Source organism: Monodelphis domestica, chromosome 1 (assembly GCF_027887165.1).
Source record: "Monodelphis domestica isolate mMonDom1 chromosome 1, mMonDom1.pri, whole genome shotgun sequence".
Taxonomy (NCBI): domain Eukaryota; kingdom Metazoa; phylum Chordata; class Mammalia; order Didelphimorphia; family Didelphidae; genus Monodelphis; species Monodelphis domestica.
The window spans coordinates 326412832-326438543 of NC_077227.1; the positions used below are offsets into that span (position 1 = coordinate 326412832).

At 39.5% G+C, this 25712-nt stretch overlaps 1 protein-coding gene and 2 long non-coding RNA genes across 5 annotated transcripts in view; 1 reads left to right on the forward strand and 2 right to left on the reverse strand.

Annotated features, from left to right (window-relative positions):
- Window positions 1–5424: 5424 nt before the first annotated feature.
- LOC130456353 (uncharacterized) lies at window positions 5425–11886 on the reverse strand. Its single transcript, XR_008915094.1, has 2 exons — window positions 11653–11886; window positions 5425–8524 (listed from the first exon to the last, which is right to left on the reverse strand). It is a non-coding gene; the product is annotated as an uncharacterized LOC130456353 (long non-coding RNA).
- Window positions 11875–25712, forward strand: part of CCDC85C (coiled-coil domain containing 85C) — a 194596-nt gene continuing 180758 nt past the window's right edge. The window contains exon 1 of one of the 3 annotated variants that reach the window (XM_007473601.2): window positions 11875–13674. In XM_007473601.2, coding sequence (XP_007473663.2) covers window positions 12888–13674 — 787 coding nt within the window. In that variant the 5' untranslated portion in view covers window positions 11875–12887. The remainder of the gene's footprint in view (window positions 13675–25712) is intronic. The other 2 variants (XM_001374688.4, XM_056811300.1) reach the window with 2 other exon arrangements.
- On the reverse strand, window positions 15601–21078 carry LOC103094861 (uncharacterized). Its single transcript, XR_008915096.1, has 3 exons — window positions 19267–21078; window positions 18520–18655; window positions 15601–15838 (listed from the first exon to the last, which is right to left on the reverse strand). It is a non-coding gene; the product is annotated as an uncharacterized LOC103094861 (long non-coding RNA).

Sequence of the window (25712 nt, forward strand, 5' to 3'; positions counted from 1 at the left end):
ACTTTGTCCCCCTCCAGCAGAATGATGTGGTGGGAAGAACATTGACCTTGAAATCGGGTTTTGACTTCACCAGCTATTTGACCATAGGGATGTCCCTTTATATCAGTGAGAACTCAGTTTCCTTATCAGTAAATGGAGATGATAGGGGAATAGATAAAATAATAGATGTAATGTTTTGTAAACTGCAAATAGGATTATTGTTAGCAAAATTGGAGTAAATAAATGGTCTTTTGCATCTTAAACCATTGATCTTTTTTTAATATATTGTGTTTCTTCTACATCAACTATTTCTTTCATTCCTCCATAGACTATTTAGGGAGATCATCATCTTTCACATCCATTTGTTTCCTGGAAAACTGCTGAACATAATGAGAAAATGCCATTTGCTCGTTTGTGTATATGTGCTTTTTTTTTTTAAACCTTTAACTTCCACCTTGGAGTCAATATCGGTTCCAAAGCAGGAGAGTGGTAAGGGCTAGGCAATTGGGATTAAGTGACTTGCCCAGGGTCACACAGCTAGGAATGTGTTGTTTAAATTTTTTAAAAAATGGATTGATTACTAAAAGATAATGTTCTGAAGGTAGATGAATGAGATCCTTGTCAAAGCTCTCAAAGATCCTGTCCATCCAGGTTGAAACTCAGGCAGGAGACTGAAACCTGGACAGTCATTAGACATCCAAGAAGGCTTAAAGCAATCTAGCTTTGTCATAGGAAAAGAAATTAACCTGCTTTCCACTGTTAAAGGAGAAAAATTCAAAGGAGAAACGTCAGTCTTCTCTATACGAGTAGGGGAAGAGTTCTGAGTGAGAAATAGAGCAATTCAGCAGCAAGGGATATTTGCACTCTAGCAGAAGGGATCTTAGACTAACAGAACCAGGAAAAACATTTGCATGACAACACTGAAAAAACAAATAACGTTGAAAGCATTAAGACTTATGATTAATACAATGAACATTCATAATTCCTGAGGCCCATTGATGCAATAGGCTATTCATTACTAAGAGGTGAGGGATTTAAAGTCCAGAATGAGACACACATACATATTATATATTATGTATTATGTATATGTATAACCACTGTGGGATTTTGTTTTGCTGGACTATGTATATTTAATACAACACATTTCTGATTTTTTCTTTTTTCCAAATGGAGTAGAAGATGAGGGAGAGAATAGATTTCTGCTAATTTTTTTTTTTAAATAGAGAAATGGGGTGATGTTATGGGTATGAAATAATCCATGAACTTTCAAAGGGGGTGACTGTGCTATCTGTTTTATTTAAATTGTTTTACTTTGTTACAAGAAACCTTTCATAAAGTGGGAGTGATCTGTAAATGTTGGTAATGTAAAAACAAAATGGCAATAAAACAAAGTGTAAAAGAAAAGACTTTTATTGGAGATCTTTAATGTAACATTGTCCTCTAGTTTATATTTTTCTCTTATTCTGAATGTATTGCATTTATTTAGGCAAGTTCTTTGCATTTTTATATAATCAAAATAAAATATTGTGTCCTTAATGATTTATTCTAAATCATAGCTGGCTATGAGTTTTTTTTTTTTCTAACTATAGTTATGCAAGATTTAACCTTCCTATCTCTTGTGTGGGCACTATAGATAGAACGATGGGCATAGAGTCAGGAAGACTTGAGTTTAAATCTAGCCTTAGATACTTACTAGCTCATCAATCTAGAAGTATCCTCCAAAGATGCAATTTGCAATGCATCCAGTCAAGGTTTGCTTATGTTCACTGAACATTTCTCCATAGCAAGTTCACTAAATATACTGGAACCATGTCTTACTTTTTCCCAACTGACATCATTAGGGGATCCATGGTGTTTTCTGACTGAATTTCCTTTTCAAAATTTAGATTATTGATCCATTTGAAATTTATCACAAGTATTAAATGTTAAATTACATTAAATATTAAAGATGTTAAATATTGGGCTCACATTTTCTGAAAAAAAAAAAACTAACTAACAAAAAAAACAACAAAAAAACTATATATTTCTCCAAGTAGTGTTTGTTCAATTCTGTGTTCTTTTCTCAATGAGTTGTGTTCCAGGATTTATCAAATGATAGATATCAATAAACATTTAGTTCTAAATTTTGCTTATCTAACTTAATCTACTGGTCAATTTTTCTGTTTTTTAAAATGTGGTATCAGATAGTTTTGATAATTAAGACACTTTGTTTTAGGTCTGAAAATTTCCATTCCTACTTTGTCCCATTGTTTCCTTTTCTTTAAGCCTTTTTGTATTTCCATATAAAATTTGTTATTGCTTTGTCCTCTTCTATAAAATGTTCCATTTGCTTTTTTTATTAGTGTAATGTTAAACCTATTGATTAATTTTGGTAGTATTATAATTTTTATAATACTGGTTTAGCTAGGCCAAGAGCTTTGAATTCTTCTTGAGGCAATCGGTGGCACTATAGATAGAATGCTGGGCCAGGAAGACTTGAGTTTAAGTATAGTCTCAGATAATTTCTGTTTCCCTCAGTTTCTTCAAATGTAAAATGGGAATAAAAAGACCATCTGCCTTGTAGAGTGGTGAGGATAAATGAGTAAATGAGATACCTAGAACATAGTAGATACTATGTAAATACTTCCTTCCTTCTTTCCCTTCTCTAGGTATTATAGTACTTTTATTCCTATAAAATTTTTTTAATATAAATTCTCTATGTGTCTTAGGTCAACTTCCATATATTTAACATATTTTGTTGTTTGTATGAATAGTGCTTATTTTCTATTAATTTTTCCTAGTTTTTTTTCCCCTTTCTGTCTTGGAATTGATATTAAGTATTGTTTCTAAGGCAGAAGAACAGTATAGGCTAGTGAATTAGAACTGAGTTACTTGTGCAGGGTCACCCAACTGGGAAGTGTTTGAGGGCGTATTTGAACCTGGGGCCTCCTGTCTCCAGACCTGGCTCTCTATCCACTGAACAACCTAGCTATTCCCTTAGTTTTCTTGAATAACATAAAAATGCTGATGATTTTGTGAGATTATTTGTATCTTGCTACTTTGCTGGAGCCATTTATTCTCTAAATTATATTTTTGCTGTGATTTTTTTTTTTTAGTGAACCATTATGTTATCTGGAAAGATATTTTAGCCTCTTCCTTGGTCATGTTTACTCCTTTGATTTATCCTTCTTGTCATGTTACTATTGTTAGCATTGCTGGAACTATATTGAATACCAATGGTAATTGTGAGAACACTTATTTCACCTCTGTTCTTAATATATTTGATATCTCTTCATTACAAATATGTTTCATATAGATTTTAGCTAATGCTTTATCATTTTGAGAAAAAATTTTTTTTTCTATTTTTATGCTTTTTAGTGTTTTCAACATAAAGAAGCATTGTATTTTATCAAAGGCTTTTTCAGCACTGGCCCAAATAGGTTGGAGTAAAAACCACATAGTTTCTAATTATTTTGTTATTTTTCTCATTGGTTTTCTACTGTTGAATCACTCTTGTAAACCAAAATTGATCATATTTAATTCTTTTTAGTTTATATTATTATAATTTATTTGCCAATATTTAAATATATTTGCAGCAGCATTTATTAGTAATAGTGGTCTGCCAGTATCTTTGCTTATCCTTCCCTACCTTAGGTATCAAGAGCATATCTGTGGGAAAGAGAGAGAGGAAATAAGAAAAAATAACAAGAAATAGAGGGAAATAAACAATTTTTTCAAAAACCATTATACATAGTTCTATGTGAGCAAAAATGAAATGAAAGAATATCTTTAAAAATAATAAGTTCTAAGACAAAGAAAGAGATAGTTAACCTAAATAAGTTAATGTTAAAAAGAGAGATTACATTATAAATGAAGTCATGAAAAAACAGGTGAGGATCAAACAGATTTACAAGTAAATTTTAATCCTTCTGCTCTAACAACTCTCTCTCCTTAGAAATATATTGTTTTTTTTAAATCCTCATCTTCTGTCTTAGAATTGACACTAAGTATTGTTTTCATCTGCCCCCCTGAAAGAGTTAAAATAGGAGTTTTGACCAAAAAAAGAGCAGTTTTTAATAATTAAAGTTTTAATGATAATATAGTAGAGTTGTAAATTAGTATTATCCCTTTAAGCCAGAGAGAAAAAAAAACTTCAATTTAGTTTAATTAAAATATAGATAGTAAAAAATATAGTAAAGGAGGGAAACATAGGAAAGAAGAAGAGAAGAAAATTGTATAATGTCTATACTAGTTATCTTATAACTGCCTATAACTACTACTAATAACAACCACCCCACAAAGTTCCAACCCAATCCAGCCCAATCAGAACCAACCCAATCAATGTTTAATCCAATCCAATTAGGTCTGTCAACAAAGATCAACCAACTTCCAAAAAGTTCAAGGAAGGGAAAAAATCCTAATAGTCCAAACCAAAAGCTCAAACCCCAAAAGCCAAAAAGCCCCCTCAGTGAGCTCAGTCCTGCCTTTGTATTCCAGCAACTAAATGTGAGCTACCAACTAATTACCAATCCACACCACCAGCAACAAACCCCCAATGACCAACTCATGCCCAACAGCCAACTTCTCCCCAACTGCCAGCCCTGTCAGCAACTGACCCCACTAACTGTCAGCAACTGACCCCACTAACTGTCAGCAACTGACTCCCCCAACTGTCAGCAACTGATAGCCGTGACCAACTGAAGCTGGTCCAGCAGGGGGCTCCCTATTCCTACTTCCTGTCACTATGGGCCTGTTAATCCCTACACATCTTTTGGTAAAAGGACCTCCAGGTCTCCTGTTAAATTAAAAAAGAAATAAGAATTCCTTTTTACACCTCATATATTTTATTTGAAGAGATCTGATACTTCCCACCAAAATCCAGAGACTTCTTTAAAAGCTAAATTGTTGGTTATTTAAAAATAAATTTTAATTCTATTCTTTATTTTCCTATCTTTTGTTTTTATATCTTCTTTCTTCCAGTATCCCTTACCTTCTCCTTCCCAGAGAACCATCTCACAGAACAAAGAATATTTATTTATATGCAAACACCTTGAGGGCAGCTGGGTGGCTCAGTGGCTTGAGAGTCAGGCCTAGAGATGGGAAGTCCTGAGTTCAAATCTGGTCTCAGATACTTATTAGCTGTGTGACCCTAGGCAAGTCAGTTAACCCCCATTGCCTAGCCTTTACTGTTCTTCTGCCTTGGAACCAATACATAGTATTGATTCTAATGTGGAAGGTAAGGGTTTAAAAATATATATGTATATATACTCATATTCCTTCTACCTCAGTGAAAGAATAGAGAGAAGTATCTTTTCATATCACTTCTTCCACACAAGCTTATTCTTTGTATATTCAGTATTCCATAGTTTTGTCATGATTGTTCTTTCCATTTAAATGATGGAGTTTCTTCAGGCAATGAAGCTGTAAGAGGTACCAACCTGAAAAAAACACAGTACCAAGAAAACAAAGAATATGTCTTTAATCAGGACAGGAGATACAATGCTCTTATGGCTACCACACAGGGTAATACACACACAACATCACATTGAGCCAAGCTCTGAGACTCTGGGAACAATATCTCTAGGAATAATCACCATGAATTGGAATTTCCTTTGAACTAAAGTAAAGAAGTTAAGGCTTTATTAATGCCTGAGGAATATAACCAAAGAGAAACAACTGACTGGTTGCATAGGAGCTTGAGAAAAAGGCTGTAGTCTGAAGCTAGAGTATCTAGGAGAAGTCTAAAAGAGAAATTAAGAAAATAAAAGAAGGGTACTTAAGACTACTACCCTCATTCCTATCTAGGTGCCCAATAGGTGCTCTTGATGGCCTGTTGTTCAGTCTGGGACAAAAGGTCAGTCTGGGAATTTCTTAAAGACAAATTCTCATGGGACAAAGGTAAATTTGGGGTTTCATAAAACAAGGTTGACATTTCCCTCTTCTGGTCATAGTGATTTACCATTGACCATAACAAGGGACAAAGGGCAATGTTCTCAGGAATGTCTGAGAGTGTTCCTGGGTTACCAGAAATGGAAGGGAGACAAGTTGCTGACACATAGACAATTGACTTCTGGGGGCACTATTCTTTGGCACTCCCCATCAGCAGAGACACAGTGACAGTCAGAAGATGGACACTCTGCTTTGGCAAAATTTTAACAATAAAAACCTACCCCAATTTCCCACAGTCTGACATGTTTTTCAAGTTCTGTGGGGGTAGATATAGGCTTTAATGACCTTTTTAGTAAAAATCTCCCTTACAATAGATTCTCAAAGTTTCATTTTTGGAAAAGAAAACTTGGGAAATCTATAACCAAATTCTCAAATAGAAACTGATCAGCTCTTTGGATATTTGCTTATAAGTCCGAATAGGACTAAATTTACCCCAGGCAACATGGTTTAGACCCATGTTGATGAACCTATGGCATATGTTCTGGAGCATGCCAGAGGGGGTTCCTCCCCTCCCTCTATCCATGCATGGCCAAGGGCACTTCTCACTTCACCCACCCCTCTGCCCAGAAATGCAATGGTAGTGCTTCCTCCCTCCTTTGTCTGGAATAAGGTGGGGGCTCACACATGAGGTGAGGGTTGCAGTTTGGGCACATGGTCTCTAAAAGGTTCACCATCACTGGTTTAGACTCATGACTTAGACCTAGATAGGGTCAAGACTAAAATTGTTTAACTGTGGAACATATGTATGAGGGTTATCTCAATATATGTAGTTTGCAGGTGACATAGATAGATATGATTTGAGGGTTAGCTCAGCTTTGTGGGAGACAGTAAGAGAAGAGCTGTGTGGCACCAACAGTAAACTAGCAGAGAGGAGGGGTATACAGTATCCAGAATTAAAGAAGACAGGCCATCTTCTCTCTTTTCCTCTTGAAGAGGGGAATTGGTCTAGAATCTCTCAAATCATTTGTAGTCAAATCTCCTCTCCTAAACACAAGACAGTCCTGCAACAAAGCTGCCTCAGGCTTGGGTTTGGTTACATGAAAATAAATTCTTTTGAAGCTTTTGTTTTCATGTCTCTGACATTTCTAGCTATCTGACTCGCTCTAACCCTATTCCTACCCAGTGATCCACTCCCTCTAACCAAAAAAAAAAAATTAATCAATTAAACTAATCAATCCAAATAGCAATCTCCTCAGCACCATTTCATACTCATAGTTTCCTAAGCTCTGCAATAAAAGAAGTATATTTTCTTCTCCCCTCTCTTGGCCATTGTAGTTACAGATGAAATATCTTAAAAAAGGAATTGTTAATCAAACCCCAAAGGATTTTAATAGCACAAAAAGAAAGGAATAGAAAGATAGATATTTTTTCTTCTCATAGCAAGATGTCCTCTCTGTCCCACTAAACACAAGGACCTAATTAAATGAACCAAACTATTTCAGCACTAATTCAAATGACAATGAGTTTTTTTAGAAAGAGAGCTCTAGGTCAGGGATTCTTAACCTAGGTACATGAACTTGGATAAGGGGGGAAAATTACATCTTTATATTCAGTGGCCTCTCACTGAAATTTAGCATTTTTTTCAATTATACATTTAAAAATTGATTGATTACATAGTTCACTTATCCACTAATTGTGGGCAACACCAAATGACTTAGTAGGAACTTAGAATTCTTAATTGTTGTTGCTCAGTCTTTTTTGTTTTTAAACCTTTACCTTCTGTCTTAGACTCAATACTGTGTATTAGTTCCAAGGCAGAAGAGTGGTAAGGGCTAGGCAATGTGGGTTAAGTGACTTGTCCAGGGTCATACAGCTAAGAAGTGTCTGAGGCTACATTTGAACCCAGGACTTCCTGTCTCTAGGCCTGGCTTTCAATCAACTGAGTCACCCAGCTGCCCCCTTATCCCTCTTCTTGACCCCATGAACCATACATAGTACACCAGGTCCTCCTATCCTCCATTATCTCTTAAACTCTAAGTCCATGATGGCGAACCTATGACACGTGTGTCAGCACTGACACACGTAGCCATTTTTGATGACACGTGGCCACATGTGACTGCATACAGAAAAGTATGGGGCCGCATGCCGAGAAGGACTGTTTTTTTCTTGAAGTGATACACCATCCGAGTTATGCTTGGTTTTTTGGTGAATTTTTTTTAACATTATTTTATTTGGTCATTTCCAAACATTATTCATTGGAGACAAAGATCATTTTCTTTTCCTCCCCCCGCCTCCTACCACCTCTCCCATAGCTGGCGCATGATTCCACTGGGTATCACATGTGCTCTTGATTTGAACCCATTTCCATGTTGTTGGTATTTGCATTAGGGTGCTCATTTAGAGTCTCTCCTCAGACATATCCCCTCAACCCCTGTAGTCAAGCAGTTGCTTTTCCTTGGTGTTTTTACTCCCACAGTTTGTCCACTGCTTGTGGTTTTTTGGTGAATTTTGACACACCAAGCTCAAAAGGTTGCCCATTGTTGGCATAAGTTAATGTTCATTGTTTCCATGACACTCTCTATCCAACTCAACTTCTGCTCTTCCCTTTTCCTTTTGCCTTCAATATTTCCCACCATTGAGGTCTTTTCCAATGACTCTTGTCTTCTCATGATGTAGCCTGAGAAAGTGAAAGGAATACTGACTATAATAATTGGTTGGCTTTGCTCAAGCCTCCATTTTTCTAGGGGTTTTTGATACATAACAATAATTGTTTGGGACTATAAGCTAAACTTGAGAAACAGGAACCTACCAACTGACCCATGCCCTAAATGTACCAACAGAGCTGGATTGAGAACAATCCTCAGAACCTTTCCTAATAAGACAGTCATTATTTCACCAGGAGAGGCTCCAGAGAATTCCAGATTATTTAACTATTATTAGCCTATCTCCTCGGGACCCCAAAAGTCACTCCAAAGAGTTACTGTCAAGAATTTGCTGTTACACCTGTCCCTCAAACAATAATCTCAATTTTCCTTTTTTTCTATTCTTCATCTTTCAAATAATAAAAGCTGGCCAATTCTGTATCTAATGGGCTCCTCTCCTTAGGAAAGGGGTTCCCACATGCATGTTTGTTCTGGTGAGAAAAATACATTAAAATATTCCTTGCTTCTTCCTCAGTTTCTAGTTTCTTTTTTTCATTCAATTCAGTGGGTCAGACACTAGGGAAGATAGTGGCTTGACAAGCCAAAGTATTTAAGCTTCTGCTTCAGTATTTGACCTTCTAGTGAATAACTTGAATTAATTTTTTTAAGTATTAACTGATTGATCTTGAGGGACTCTCAAAAAACCTTTTCCAGCTCTACAATTTGAAAGCATCCATTCTTAGCCCACTCCATATCCCTTGGGTGATGCTGGGTAAGTAATTTATACTTTATTAGTTTTCATTTCACCATCTAAAAGATGAAGATAACAATACTTGCTATTCTCTACCTCCTGAGATTATCTTGAGGAAGGTAATTTCTAAACTATGATCTTCTATAGAAATTTGTTATTACTATATCACTTTACTTTCTGTATTGAAACAGATATAACTGGTGCTCCCTGAGGATACTGGGTTAGGGATGGTATAAAGATGAAATAATAAATTTCATAGTAGTCATAAATAATAGTAAAGGAGGGGACAAGGAAGGAATTACCAGGCATTTAGCCCTGGTTATTGCTGGTTATTTTTTGTTATGCCCATTTCCCATTTATTGCTCTAACTAGATTGTAATCCCTTTTAGAACTAGGACAGAACATTAGACATTTTTCCTTAAATTCCTAGTCTAGGATCTTGACTAGAATAGGGCTTCAAAGAGGCATCAACGGTGTAATGTAAAGGGTCAGGAGAAGTCAGGAGACTCAGGTTCAGTTCTGGTTACTACAGTTTAAGAAGGATGTTGATGAGCTGGAGAACATCTAGAAGAGGGTAACCAGGTTTGGGAAGCCCCTCATTCTATGTCACATGAGGATCATTAAGGATCCTTAAAAGAAAAAAAACAACAACAATAAATAACTGTTGTTTGTTAGACCTCATCAGTTCCCTCAATACTGGAGAAGAAATGGCAAACCACTCCAGGATCTTTGCCAAGAAAATCTCAAATGGGGTTATGAAGAGTTGGACATTGAACAGCAACAACAAAATTTGACTCCAGACATTGTGGTACACTGGAGACACAAAGACAAAATTAAAACAGTTCATGTCCAGGAAATCCTCCAGCAGAAGGCAACATCTTAAAGTCTTGAAAGAAACCAAGGATTCCAAGTGGTAGACAGAGGGAGTGAATTCCAGGCAGGAAAGATAGCTATTGTGAAGGGACCAAGCAGTGAAGGGGAGTATTCTATGTGAAGAACAATAAGTCCAACTTGGCTGGAAGGAATAAAGTGTAATAAGACCAGAAAGCCAGCACCTTGTGAGCTTTAAATGGCAGGATTCTTGATCCTATGTGTGAAAGGACCTTAGGACCTGAAATTTAGGAAAATTACCTTGCTGGCTATGTAGAGAATTGATTAAAATGGGGAAGGTCCTATTAGAAAGCTAATTGTAATAGTTCAGGCCAAAGGTAATACTGACTGAATAAGAGTGGTAGCAGTGAGAATAAAGAGGAGGGGAACAATGCAAGTCTTGTTAAGGAGGTACAAATGACAAGAGTTGGCATCTGCTGATCTGTGGAGTAAGGTAGATTGAGGACACTTAGGTTAATGCCTCAACAGAAGTTTGAGGTGTTTGTTTTTTTTTTAAGTTTGAAATTTCTGCCAGGTATTCAGTTTGAAATACTCATAGGCAGTTGGTAACAGGGACTGGAGCTCAGAAGACTAGATTTATATCTATCTATCTATCTATCTATCTATCTATCTATCTATCTATCTATCTATCTATCTATCTATCTGAAATTAGATAATAATTGAGCCAAAGAACTGGTAAAATGACCAAGTCAAAGTGTGGAGAGAAAAGTAAGGACTTGACATGAATGACAATCTTGCAAAAGAGACTTCTAAAGAATGCTCAGACCAGAAAGAAGAGAGCCAAGAGAGACCAATGTCACAAAGTTCCAAAGCCCAGAGGACTTCCGAAGTGGAGTGGTCAACTGAATTGAATGTTGCAGAAGAGTTATGAGCATCAGCCAGAGGTTTGATTAAACTTGGCAATTAATTCAACTTGACAATTAAGAATTCATTGATCATTTTAGATCTTAAGCATCTTAAAAAAATTAAAGCATCTCAGAGATCATCTGGTTAACCTCAGTTTCCTCGTTTGGAAAACGAGGATAATAATATTGGCTCCACTAAAAGGGGCTGTGGGCTCAGCGCTTTGTGTAGCTTAAAAACGTTGCGAAAATGACAGCTTTTGTTGCTGATGAGTAAACTGAGGCTCAGAAGTTACTGAGCCAAGCTGAGGCCATATCAACTCTCTGTCCCCACTACACCCTCCTAGGTAGAGAGGTAGGAAAAGGAACCTTCTATGCCGCTCCTTCTCTCTCCGCCCTGCCCTTCCTGGCCGTCCGAACTACAGCCACATCAGCTGAGAACTTGGAGACCGCTCCCCTCCTCTTGCCTCCCAGTCCCTGTTCAGATGGTATACTAAGGAATCGAAAAGGATTTTGTTTTCCTTCAGCAAAGGCTATCTCTATTATTATTAGGGGCGGGTGGGGGCTTGGAGGAATAGGATCGTGGTAGGGGGTTGGGAGAAGCAGAATATCGAAATCGTCTCCTTTAAGACGAGGTCCAACCCTACCTTTTCTATCCCGTCCCAGGCCTATTTTGTACCTGTATTTTCAAAGCGCTTTACAGCCTTCTGATTGGCTGAGTGGGGGAGGGGCCGAAACATCTATTCTCTCGGAGCAGTAACTTGAACCTGCCGAGAGAGAGCAGGGGAGGGGAGCTTTGGGGCACAGGAGGGAGGAGGCATCCACAACCTGAAAAGACTCAACCATTTAGACGTCCTCCCCCAGAGCCCATCCCGCCCCTCCCACACCCCCTCGGAATCACCCAATCGGACTAGCGTAGGGTAGGAGCCCAGATCCTCTCCACCTCTGGCCGAGCGCCGGGCCGGAGGACTCTAGACGAGGTGCGGGTGGAGTGGGGGAGGTTACAAGGTGGGCTGGTCAGCGCTTCTCTCCGCCTCCTTTCCTTCAATCCTCCCTCTCTCCTCCCTCCACCCCCCCCCAGTTCTCCCGCAGGCAGGCGGGCTAAGCCTGAGCTGTTTGGTTTGCTCCTCCCTTCTAGGGTAGGTGGGGCCGCCTCGGGCTCCCAGAGCTAGGAGGAGGGGGGAGGGGTCTCTCTGTCGGCGTCTCCTCCTCCTCGCGACCATAGAGCCCAACGCTTCGCCACCGGGAGCGGGCTCCTAGTGCATTGAGTCTAGCTAACCCGATTGAAGACAAGCGGGTGCAGGGGCGAAGCCGAAGCTGGAGGCAGGACGCAGCGGAGACGGGACCTGCGTGCAGCTGGGTGGTGTTTGGGGGGGCTAGGTTAAGGCTGCCACATCGAAGCAGATGGCGAGTAGTAACTGGTCCGGTGAGGGTCTTCCTCGGCCGCGGGGCCATTGAGACCTGCAGATGCCGGAGCCTTTCTCCTAGACCGAAGAGCCCGCCCTTTGCTCGGAGCAGTGAAATTTCTCCGCCTCTTGCCCGAAGCGAGACGGGCGCTCGGAGCCCCAGGTGCGTTTTGGAGAGAAGCCGAGAGCCGTGCACCCCAAGCCCGATTGTCTACGGAGAACAGGCTGCTGTGTAGCCCGGAGTCCAGCAGGTGCCGGCTCTAGCTCTCTCACCCCACCTCCGGGCCAGGGGAAGAGACGCCAGGGGCGTCCAGCTGCTCCTCCCAGCCAAGGCAGAGGTGTTCTTTGGAGTGTGTTGGAAGGGGAAAAAAACACAACTTACCAGAGATGCAGCGGTGACCCAGGAGCTAGTGCGAGGAAGCGAGAGAGAGGGGAGGGGGAGGAAAAAAGTCGCTTCTCCGCCTCCTCCCCACCCTAAGGTGTCCAGCGTCTCCGACTCGGATCCGCGATGGCCAAGAACACGTCGGAAGGGCCGGCCAAGGAGGATCTGAGCAAGGTTCCGGACGAGGAACTGCTACGTTGGAGCAAAGAAGAGCTGGCGCGGCGGTTGCGGCGGGCAGAGGGCGAGAAGATGGGCCTCATGGTGGAACATGGGAACCTGATGAAGGACGTAAACCGGCGGCTGCAGTTGCACCTCCATGAGATCCGCGGCCTCAAGGAGGTCAACCAGAAACTGCAGGACGACAACCATGAGCTGCGGGAGCTCTGCTGCTTCCTGGACGACGACCGGCAAAAAGGCAAGAAGCTGTCGCGCGAATGGCAGCGCTTCGGACGCCACACGGCCGGCGTGCTGTGGAAGGAGGTGGCCCTGTCCCAGCAAAAGCTGCGGGAGTTGGAGGCCCGCCAGGAGGCCCTGCTGCGGGAGAACCTGGAGCTCAAGGAGATCGTGCTCATGCTAGACGAGGAGCGCAGTGGCGCCGGCTCCCGTAGCTCCATCGACAGCCAGGCCAGCCTCACCAACCTGGCTGGGGGCTCCGGCGGTGCGGGGCCCCGCGACGTGGGCGACGGCAGCAGCACATCCAGCACTGGCAGCGGCGGCAGCCCAGACCATCACCATCACCCGCTGCACCCTCACGGGCACCTGCCGCCGCCAGGCCCCCAGCAGCCTCAGCAGCCTGCCGCCCCCGCACCCCCCCTTCACAAAGCAGCGGACGCCAAGGCTGGTGCCACCAGAAGATCCTTGGACGACCTATCTGCGCCCCTGCACCATCGGAGCATCTCTAATGGACTCAACGGTAAGAAGCTGGCTCTTTCTTTCCTCTCCCTGGGAGGTCTGCAAGTCACCATAAACCAATAGAGAAAGTGATTTGGAAGATTCCTGCTAGGGGAGAAGTGTTGGAGTTTTGGAAATTCCCTGGGGTGCAGACTTCTCTGGAACAATTCTTCAAATTCGTTTTTCTGTAGTTGGAAACTTAGGGCACTGTTCTTAACATCGGCTAGTTGCCTGACTTAAGAGACTTGTAAGGGGTGGTTGAAAGAATTTCTACTTTTGTGGAGAGGGTGGGGATTTGGACTTGGAATGCTCTGATCCCTTTTGAGCTTTCTGTAGTTCAGGACTCTGGAGTGATGTTCTTTTTGGGGCTCCCCTGGGTTGTCTGGTCCATAACAGGGCTTGAACCCCTGAGGTGGGTAGAGAGAGCTGCTCTCTGGTTTGTGTTTGACTTCACCTGTTATCTTAATAGAAGCAGTTAGCCTCTTTCCCCTCTCTCTGCTTCCATCGCTGCCTCCACTTTCCTTGAGCCAGGAGAAGCCAGTTTCTTTCTTCAATTTTGCATTGGTCTCTAGGGGAGTTAAAGAGATGCCAAAACTGACTCCTGACACACTGTTTATATTTACCAAGAATGCCATGTGGGCTGTCCAGGCATAGACTTGCAGCATGGAATGGATGATTGTGTGTGTGTGTGTGTGTGTGTGTGTGTGTGTGCAGCCTGTGTGTTGGGGGGAGGCTGTGTTTAAGTTTAAAAAGGGGGTAGCCAGTCCAGGAAATCCCATAATTTGGGAGAGGGGCCTGAAGCTTGGTCAACCCCATAACAAAGGTTAAGGCTCTATGGATTTTAAAGCAGGCTTGGCACCTTTCAATCTTCTCTAGGGAGCGGTAGTAGGTAGGTGGGAGGCTAGGAGTTATAGTGCTGAAGGGGATTTACTGAGGGGCCACTAGGCCTAATCAGTTCTGGGATTATTTGCTCCAAAGAAGGAAATTAGTTTTAAAGAAAATGCAAAGAAGGCCCAGACATTGGGCTAAGCTGAATTCCTCTGGTCTTTGTTGACTCAAAATCCTAACATTAAAGTGAAGGCCACATTTGTCTGGAATAAAATTTACTGCATCCTTGCATGTTGCTTTCAAGGGAGACATTTCCTTGACCACAAAACTGGAGTGTTAGGATGGAATGTTTTTTTTTTAAATCAATTAGAGGGGTTAACCTGCATGATTTGAATGTTGATTTCCAATTCTCATTGGAGTAAAGGGATGTTAAGAGTTTTAGCTCACATTTATGATGTATATGACATATTTATATACACATACCCATATAGATTATGTGTATGTATTATAGTCCCTAGCAAAGAATAATAGTGGTGGTATTAGGTATAAAATGTTTTCACCTGTATTATCTTATTTGCTCTTATGAAGTTGTCAAGTAGGAGTAGGTCCATTTTACAGATGAGGAAATGAAGAGAAGTTGCTGAGTATCACAAGTGATAGCACATTCAAGAGATGTCTGAATGGGTGACAGTTTAAGGAAATATTTCTCCTTTGTGAAGAGAATGAGATGAGAGGAAGACATGGTTCCTCTGTTCAAGTATTTGATGGATATTATGATGTAGGAAAGGTTTAAGTAGGAGTATTTGGTGGAAGTAGCTGATAGGCAGATTAGAGACTTGATATAAAGAAAAAATTCCTGGCCCCTGAAGAATGCCATGGACTTTTTTTGGAGGTAGAATGGATTTTGTGTCACAGAAATTCCTCTAGCTCAAATGCCTGTTTGTCAAGGATATTGTAGAGAGAATTCTTGTTGGTTATAGATTGTAGTTAATAAGCTCTGAGATTTTGTGACTTACTCAAAGTCTCTTATATAGAAAATGAAGACAGTGTTATTTCTTTACTACTTCCTTGGTGTAGATGCCTAACGTAGTACAACTTTAGTATAAACATTTTTCCTTTTTATGCACCCAAAACTCATTTGATGGGAGAAAAAAACCCCAAACCTTAGGATTTCAGATCAGTAAATACCTGTCACAGCCTGTTCCCTCTTTCTCAAGTGATGCTTCTAACCTTCCAGGTTCTATCTGGCTCTGCTTTGCTTCCTCTCTTCCCCTCCAGAGTTATGATGGTAGTTCCTTGTTCTTCCACATTTTTCACTACTCAATTTTGGCTTCTGGGGGTTGTTCTAAATTATTTGCCTGCAGGTAAAGATTATAGTCATATTTTCTGGTGTTCTTAAAAAGGCATTTTGGAAAATTAATGAAGAAAAAGATTTATTTTAGGATTGTAGCTCCTGTGATGAAAAAAATGATTTCTCTTTAACTTAAGTTTTTTAAGCTCAGAAGTCAGGATTTGTTATTTCAAGTTATCTGGTAAGCTGCCTATGTGTGGGGTGGAGTAGGGAGTGGCAGGGTAGTAAACAGAGGAATCCTGATTTGTTGGGACTGGGAGGGCTCTTTAAAACATTTTAGTTCAGCCCCTTCTTTTGGGCAGTGGAGGAAACAAGAGAAGTGACTCAAGTGACTTGCCCGAGGTCACATAGGTAGTTTCTATGGTAGTTCTTAAATGAGAAAATGAGTTACTTGTTCTTTAATTTGGTCTGGTGAAAGTTTGGGTTGGATATTTTGTTACACACTGGGGATTCTTCTATAGCAGGTCCTTTTTTGTTTCCAGTTGTTTCCTATTCATTTTGCAGAACAGATTTTCTAATTGTTAATGTCTTAATTATTCCTTCCCCCTCACCAAACAAACAAACAAAACCCTAAAACATTATAGAACACTTAGTATCAAGTTTTCTTTGTAGGAGTGAAAAGTACTTGATTGTCCAGGAAAGATGTTCCAAGTAGGCAGGTAGATTAGACCTCTTAGTCCAGTCTCTGTTTCTGAAGGAAGGAGGGGATGAATTTTCCTTCCACAGATGTTTTAATTTGAGGTTGAGGTAATAAAATAATAATTTTATTAGCTTAAACCAGATCTGTTCTTGAGGGTAGGATTTCTTCTCATGCACATAGTAGGTGCTTAATGTTTGAATTCAGTTTGTTGACTTTTTTTAGCTGGTATATCTTTTGAATGAGGTAATTTATAATAATGATTTCTCATCTCTGTGTAGTGTAGCATGTTATAATTGTGAAACATCTTCAGATCTATTATTTACTTTACTAATAAATTTATTAGACATCTAGGTGACCTAGTACATAGAATGGCAGGCCTGGAGTCAGGAAATCCAGCTCCAGACAGTTAATAATTGTTTGGCCCTGGGCAAGTCATTTAACCCTTTTTGCCTTGTTTCCTCATCTGTAAAATGAGCTGGAGAAAGAAATGCCCATTCCAGTATCTTTACCAAGAAAACCCCAAATGGGGTCATGAAGATTTGGACAGGACTGAACAACAAAAATACATTTCTTAAGCACCTGTAGTGTATAGAATTCAGCGTTACATGAGATTAAGAGTGTAGATATGCAACAACAATTCTGTAAATTAGGTAGCTTTATCCCCATTTTACAACCAATTTGGTTACGGTTTCTTAGCTTTAACCAAGCCAGAATTAGAACCCCAATCTAGATACTCTTCTCCAGGTTCTCTGTTTTTTTCCACTGCACCAAAAACCAAGGAATCACTTGTTATCATCTTAACATTCATCCAGAATTCTCAGAAGATCTAGAAATTAGATTAAAATGACAGTAGAGCCTTTCTGTTAAACGACACAGTGGCCACACAGAAAAGCAGTTTCATGATAGTAGGCTGCTGGACCATTGTGATGAGGGCACTTATATGCTTTATAGTTGGGCTGAATGATTTCAGATTTTCTCCTAGTGTTATTCCTCTATGATTCTGTGAAGCTAAGAATTTATTCTAATGTGCATGATGACTCAGTCTTGTTCTCTAGCTATGGGGTGAGAATTGAACTGCTTTAAATTTTCTGTTGGGGCAATGTAATTTCATTAAGCTGTATAGCCCTTTCTCTTTGGTCTTCTGTTTTTTAGGTAGCCTTACAAAATTATGGTGATCTATCTGCATATCTTAAACAAACTGGAATTTTACCTCCTAGGGTTTCTGTTTACTGTTTAGATAGACAGTTAACTACAGATTGTGACTCTCTTAACTGTGAATCCAAATAGATGTCTGTCAGTTGGTAAAATAGAACCCACAAGTCCCAGACTAATGATGACTGTACATCTCTGTACAGCTCTGTATACAGCTCTGTAATAGTGGACTGATTCAGGTAGAAAAGACTTAAATCTGTAGCTTGAAGATGGCATCAATTTCAGAGAAAATGAATGGAGAAAATCTAGGAAATCCTGTGAATACATATGCCCATATACCCTTTTCTCTGGCATTTTTGGATTGATAGAAGGAAACCTGGTTTGAGACAGTTCTGAGATAAGACAGGGATAGAATATTAGAACTAGGAGGGACCTTAAAAAGCATTTACCCCCAAGTACCTCATTTCCCAGGAATCCAGGGAGGAAAGCAACTATCCTAAGAATATACAGTCAGGACTAGAGTGGGAACTAGAACTCAGATCTCTAAATTCCCATCTCAGTGCTCTTTGTGCTATTACACACTGCTCCCTAAACACTCATTTACTCAATGAAACCATGTTCTTCAGATTGAGTCCTATGTTCTATCAACTAAGCTAGCAGGATCTTAGTGGTGATAACAGAGTAGGAAAATCAGACAGATCAACTAGAAAAATCCAGTAAATCAGGTTAATTACTCGAGGAGATGCCATTTATTTTTATGTTGAAGCATATGTGGCATAATGAGAAAAATAACTGACAAACAATTGGTTTTTCTAATCTAGGGTTAAATCTGTGTTCAGATCCCCAGATCTGACAACTTTACAACTTGTGTGACTTAGACAAGTCACTTAACTTACCTGGGTCTCAGTTTCCTCATCTGTAAAAATGATCCAATTTTTTTTCAAGTCAAATTTTTGTGCCATTAGCCTCTAAATTAAAGAAGTTTAGCCATTGCTCAGCTTGGATTACTTGCTTTTGAAGCTTGGTTTAAAACTTTGAGAAGGTAAAAAGAGAACAGAGAAAATTTATTTAACAGAGAAGGGAATAGATGGTCTTTATCCCTCTGCTACTTTGTTTAAAAAGAAAACCACTCTGAATAAACCCTTTATTTTGTGCTTTTCAGCATGAAATCAAGGCCAAGACCTAAGTTACTACATGTTAGTCTTCCAAAACATAACCTAGTACAGTGAACAAAGGTCAGTAAAGATTGATAGCCAGGGTTAGATAAGACTTTTTTTCTTTTTCCCAGACATAATTAGTGATGCTCTGATCACCTTACCACATTAGTATAAAGCCTTAAACAGGGCTCCAGTGTCTACTGAATGAATGTCTACTCCAATGTCTCTTTTGGGCTGGCATTCAATGCCTTCTATCATCTAGCCTCTGTCAACTTTTCCAGCCTCCTACTTCTCCCCTTCAAGATTTCTACATTCCACTCACATATTGGACACACACAGACTCTGCCTTCCTACCTTAATTTACCCAATTCCTTTACCTAAAATGGTTTCTCCTGGTCTGCATCTTTACCAGCTAAGATATTAATTATTAAAGCACACACACACACACACACACACACACACATATACATATATATATATACTCACAAAAACACACAGATTTGATCATGTGCCTTCTCTTCCTTAGATGTTTCAGTGGTTCCTTTCTGCCTTTAGAGTGAAGTATAACTTCTCTGAGGTTTGGCATTTGTAACTTTTTTCAATTTGACTCAATCCTTGCCATCCTGAGTTATGAAGAAAAAGCTCAATTCTGTTAATAATTTACAGTGGAAGAAAGCTGAGGGAGTGCATGATATATTTGACAGTCATTTTCCTCAAAAATTCTGGAAATAGAAACAAGTTTGGGTACTTACATGGTTAATCCAATTATCTAGGAAATGCCATTTGTGTAACAGATCATTTCTCCAATGATGTTGGATAAATGAGGCATCAAAAATAGGTGTGTGGTTCAATCATTTTTTGGTTCAGGTTTTTAATTTTGATTTCACTGATTTAGGGAACCCCCAGTGACAAAATTCCTTATTTGGATGATACTATTATCACTACCACCACCACCACCAATAACAAGTAGTTATATAGTTCCTACTTTATGCCAGGCACTATGCTAAGTACTTCACAAATATTATTTGATCTTCACAACAACCCTGGGAGGTAGGTACTATTATTATCCCCATTTACAGTTGAGAAAATTGAGACAACAGAGGTTAAAGTGAGTAGTCCAAGGTTATAAAGCTAGTAAATGTCAGAGGCCAGATTTAATCAGATCTTTCTGACCCCAAGTCTAGCATTTTAACCACTGGTTCTATCCATTGTGCCAAAGACTTACAACCAGTTCTACAACTTAGTTGTCTTGGGAGCATTGAGAGGTCAAAATGACATACCTAGGGTTACACAGCCAGTTCAGTGTACTTCCCTCTCCTTTCACTTTGTTTTCCTAAACCTGAAAAGGAGGAAGGTAGACTGTAATTTCTAATGCCCCTACTAATAACATTTTTATTACTCCAAGGAATTCAATCTACATAGATCAGTAAGGTTAGCTTATAGTATCCTGGGTTTCTCTAACAATTCAAATCATTGAGGTGGAAGGTGAGTGGATGCAGTTCCATAACCTCAGTACCCAACAACAACGATCAACACAAATCGACCTTAGGCATAGCCTAATTCTCACAATTTTCACAAATTCTCACAAATTCTCACAATTCTCACAAATAATCAACTTGACTTTGGAAACAAAGACATTACCTTTCAATCTCAAAGAATCAGTAATTTGACTGGTCTGTATAAAGCATGAGATATACCTAAAGGTCTCATGGTAACAAACCTCAAAGTATATTTATACAAAGCAGTAATTACCAAAATTATATGGTGCTGGTTAAAAATAGGACAGTTGATTAGGTACCTAGTTCAGTGTTCAAAAAACCCCCAAACCTGAACTACTAAGGTAAGGATTCATCATTTGACAAAAAAAAAAAGTTTGGGAAAAGGAAAGCAGTCTTATTGAAATGAGGTTGAGGATCATCATTTCATTTCGTGTACTCCAATTATCTCTAAATGAATATATCATCTAGATCGAACAGGTCTGATGTTCTTGGATATATAATATAGGGTTATCCTCATCTGAGTGGTGAAAGCGGAGTACAGTAATGCAGTTCCTCCCAACTTTTTGTGAACTGAGATTTAACTAATTAATGAATCTACAGCTATGTATGTTATGTATTATGTGCTAGGCATCAGAAAGGGTTAAAAGAAGACCTTACAATCTAGCATTTAAAAATTCAGTACTAAAGTAAATAATAAAAGAGCTACACTAGCATGTAAATGATTAGGTGATGCTTAAAGTTTATTTTCAAACATTAAGTATTTTTTAAATTCATTTGTTCCTTTTCTCTTTTCCACTGAGCAAACAAAGCAAAGCAAAACAAAACAGAATAAAACAACCCCCCCCCAACAATTCCCTTTAAATAAAAGTAGGACCAAAAGGATCTCTATAGATGTTTGTTTTAAAATAACCACCAACCCCAAATAGTATTGTTTTGTACTTTAAAGTCCTTTCTAAGACTCCAGTGACTTTGAAATACCTACTTGGGGCAATAGTATCCCCATTGGTGTCCATATTTATTTATTTTATTTTTTTGAACCCTTACCTTTCATCTTAGAATCAATACTGTGTATTGGTTCCAAGGCAGAAGAATGGTAAGAGCTAAACAATGGAGGTTAAGTGTCTTGCCCAGGGTCACACAGCTAAGAAGTGTCTGAGGTCATATTTGAATCCAAGACTTTCCATCTCTAGGCCTGGCTCTCAATACACTGAGCCACCCAGCCCCCCCCCCCCCCCTTATTTATTTTAACCCACGTGAAGGTGTTTATTAAAAATCTTTTATGTTATCAGGGCAGCTAGTTTTACAGCAGATAGAACGTAGGGGTATGGAATCAGGAAGACTCATGTTTATGAATTCAAATCTGTCCTCAGACATTTTACTAGCTGTATGACCTTGGGCAAGGCTCTGTGAATCTTGAAATTTTTCAGACTTGTGAATGTTAAAAAATTTCCCCATTGGGGAATTCTCCATTGGAACAATTCCCTACTGGGAACATTCCCCATTTGGACAGTGAGAACTCTACTTGGATCAGAAATGGGAGGACCTCTACTCCACCCATACTTAGGACTGCTTTAGGGGAGAGAACTCCTTGCTAAACAATGAAAGTACTTAAACCCATACTTACAATGAGGCTCTTGAGATATACAGGCTCTTGAGAGACAATCTCTAAGGAGGTCTCTCAAGGGAGGCTGACTCTGGCTGGAACTCCCTCTGGGGAGACTCTGCCCCCCTGAATCCTCGCTTGAACAGATCTTGTGGTGAGTGATAAAAGACTGACTGATCTCTCTCTCTTAAGACGCAGGTCTAGGTCATGTTGGCTTAAGGCTCTTCATACTTATTCCTTTCTTTCTCTCTCTTTCTTTGATTCCTCATTTTATTATTAATTAAAGTCTCTATAAAACCTAGTTGACTTGGGTATATTCATAATTGGGAATATTTCCCTGGTGACCACCTTATATTTGATTTAAAACAAGACACTGTAGTAAAAACATATTTTCTGTGGTCAAAATTTACTTACCCACTCTTATATCTATCACAATTTATATCTTCAACCATTTTAACTCTTACAGTTTATGGCATCCACTCTTTTAACTGCCACAGTTTATGGCAGACAACTATTTTAAATATAACAGCTCTTAACCCTCTTTGCCTTAGTTTCCTCACCTGGATGGATACTTGAGAAGGAAATGACAAACCACTCTAGTATCTGTGCCAAGAAAACCCCAAATGGAATCATGAAGAGTTGGACATGACTTAACAACAACTATATTTACTTATTTATCTTTCTATCTATCAGTAAAAAAAAAAATTGTTCTGTTTTGAATACTGGGCTGGGTCCTATTGGAATTATGGAAGTGTAAGACATGGTTGCTGTTCCTGGAAGGACAAAACTAATAACACACAACAAACAAACAAACAAAAAACAGTGAAAATGCCAAGCTGTGCAATTAAGTGCAGGAGAACCAAATTGCCTATTTACTCTAACATCTGGATTAGTTAAGTATAGAGATTCCGCTATTGATTTGTTAAAAAAAAAACACAACACTTTTTGTCTTAGAATCAATATTATATATTGGCTTTAAGGCAGAGAAATGGGACAATGGGGGTTAAGTGACTTGCCCCAGGTCTCACAGCTGGGCAATGTCTGAGGCCAAATTTGAACCCAGGTCCTCCCATCTCTATATCTGACTCTCCATCCACTAAGTCACCTACCTGCCTTCTCTATTGAATTTTATGAATCTGAAGCAGAGGCAAATTATTAACTCACTGTGTAGCCTTAGGCTGTTTCTCTTTTGGAGATTTAGTTTGCCCTTTTGTAGAAATTAGGGGGTTGAACTGGGTGATCTCTTTCAATTCTGACATTCCTTAGTTTTATAATTGTAAGGTTCCCTTTGGCTCAGTGTTCTATGACTGAGTCTTTTTGGATCATTGAGATTGTATATACCCTATTCTTAGGAGAGATTTTGCTGGAGAATGGTTGGTTCCAATTTCCAGGAATCACCTAACAGCCATGGATTCTGTGAGTCTGAGGTCCTCTTCTTTGCTGATATCTGTTGATATCTGAAGAGTACTGTTTATTGTTTTGCCCTTCCTCTAGTTACTTTTTCTTCATTCTCCTGTTATTTAAGGCACTACAGCCTCACGAAACTGTGAGGGACTTTATGGGACTTACTAGTGACTTTACCTACCGTACTTATTTTCCTGTCTCTGGATTCCTGATCTGAACTACTGGAGCCATAATTGTTTCCCAGACACACTGACAAAGTGTTGTATTGTCTGTAACTAGGAGTCTGATACCTCCTACTTCTGTTACTGGAAACCATTGTTGACAGACTTAATTCTTTTTGGATAAATGGTGGTATTTTATAGCTATTGGTAGAACTACTCACTTAGCTCTGTCAAAAGCAATCAGAGTAAAGACTAGTTGCAGGGTTTGTGGTTTGATTCTTTTTTTGAAGGACCTTTATCAAATACAATTGATGCTATTACATAAGGCAGCTCAGTGTAGTGGGAAGTTTGCTGGTCCTGGAGACCAGTTCAAATCTTAGCTCTTACTCTTCTGGACACCCTGGGGAAGTCATGTCACTGAAGCCATAGCTTCCTTATCAGAAATCAAGGCAAGTAATAGTTATAAGAGCATCAAGGTGTGGAGAGAGAGGCAGATCAGGAGTTGGGAGGACCTGGGTTCAAATTTGACCATAAATACTTCTTAGCTGTGTAACCCTGGGCAAATCACTTAACTCCTAATGCCTAGCCCTTGCAGCTCTTCTGTTTAGAATGGATAATAAGAGAGAAGGGGTGGGTTTAAAAAAAAAAAAGATTAATACTTGCCTAATTAGTCATTGCAAGGAAAATGTTTTATAAACCCTAAAATGCTACAGAATGAATATTCTGAGCCATTACATTAGGATTGGTGAGCTGAAGTGGTCTTGGTCAGAGACACTTTAACTTGGGGTTCTACTCATGCCTCTTCTAGACTCGCTTTGTGAATCTGGCTAAGTTACTTCCCAACTTGGGCTCAGTTTTTTCTTTTGTAAAATGAGATGGATTTGGATTAGGCCATCTCAAAGGTCTCTTTCACATCATGGGTTACTGAAAAGCTAAGAGTAGGGCCCAGATCTCCAGGCTTCTAATCTTTCCAGTAGATTGTGCTGCCTCTTTTTATAATAAAAGTATGAAAGTGATAAGTGAGAGCCACATGAGGTATTGTGCTGTGAATGAATAGTGAAAGAAATCTGCCTTTTTCTCATTGGCCCATCCCTGACCAGTGACAATGTGAGCATCTTGGGAGTAACATCTTGATGCAGTCAGATTGACTTTTAAATGTTTCTGCGTTAATATATACTTTCACCATTTTCACGGAGCATCCCCTTATCTGTGCACAGTCACCCACATTCTCATCCCTACTTCCCATTCTCATCCATATACTCGTTAATATAATTTGTGGAGCATTAAAGTCATAAAGGGGCATATGGAAAGAAGAACCCTGGTGCAAAATAGCCAGATATAGGTAGGCAGGGCTGACAGACATACTCATGTTAACACAGCCACTGAGAAGAAGTTGACCCACTTCTAAAAATAGATAGTCTACTGTCAGAGGAAAAAGAAGGTCTAATTGTCTACTCAAATCTGTCTTTCTGTTGACTCTAGGGTTGTAATATAAGGAGGTTAACTCTTGTCTTCTGAATTAACAGCTTCACAAGGAACACGGGCTCACCCTTCCCAGGCACAAGAGCATTATTGTTTGTGGCAGCTGGTAAATCTGCCCTCTTCCTATCACAGATCTTGAACACCAGCATTTTCTCTTCCCTAATGAGCTCTTCTTTGGGAAGTGCATCTTTTGTGAAGGTAGTTCCGGTCACTGTAATCCTCAACTGGCCTTTCAGAATGGGGTTAGGTTTATTTATTTATTTATTTGTTGGTAAAGATCGGGCAGCTAAGATTTCTGTTACTCTCTGTTTCCTATCTACCCACTTCAGACCTAGCTTAGACCCCAATTTTTTATTAAATTCCACATATATTTATTAGCCAAGCATGGCCTTTTTGACACTGGGGATACAAAGATGGAGAAACAAGACCATCCCTGTCCTCAAGGAACTTACTTTCCAGTGGAGAGAAACAAGTATGATAAAAGGTCAAATCTGACAGAGGCAAAGCACAGATCCAGATAAAGGGTCAAGGGATTATTGATCTAGAGTTAGAAGGGTCCTTATAGGTCATATAATCCAACCCCTAGTTTGACATGAAGAGACTGAATCCCAGGGAAACAGTGACTCATCCAGAGTTGTTTTGATTCCAGTGTCAATTAGCATCTGACCATTAGTCTTGTGCCTTCAGATTCAATCTTCTGAGGTCAGCCCCCTTCTACTGCAGGATAGATAGCTTTCTAAATAGGTTGTGATATTAATTTATTGGTTCTATTTTTTAATAGCA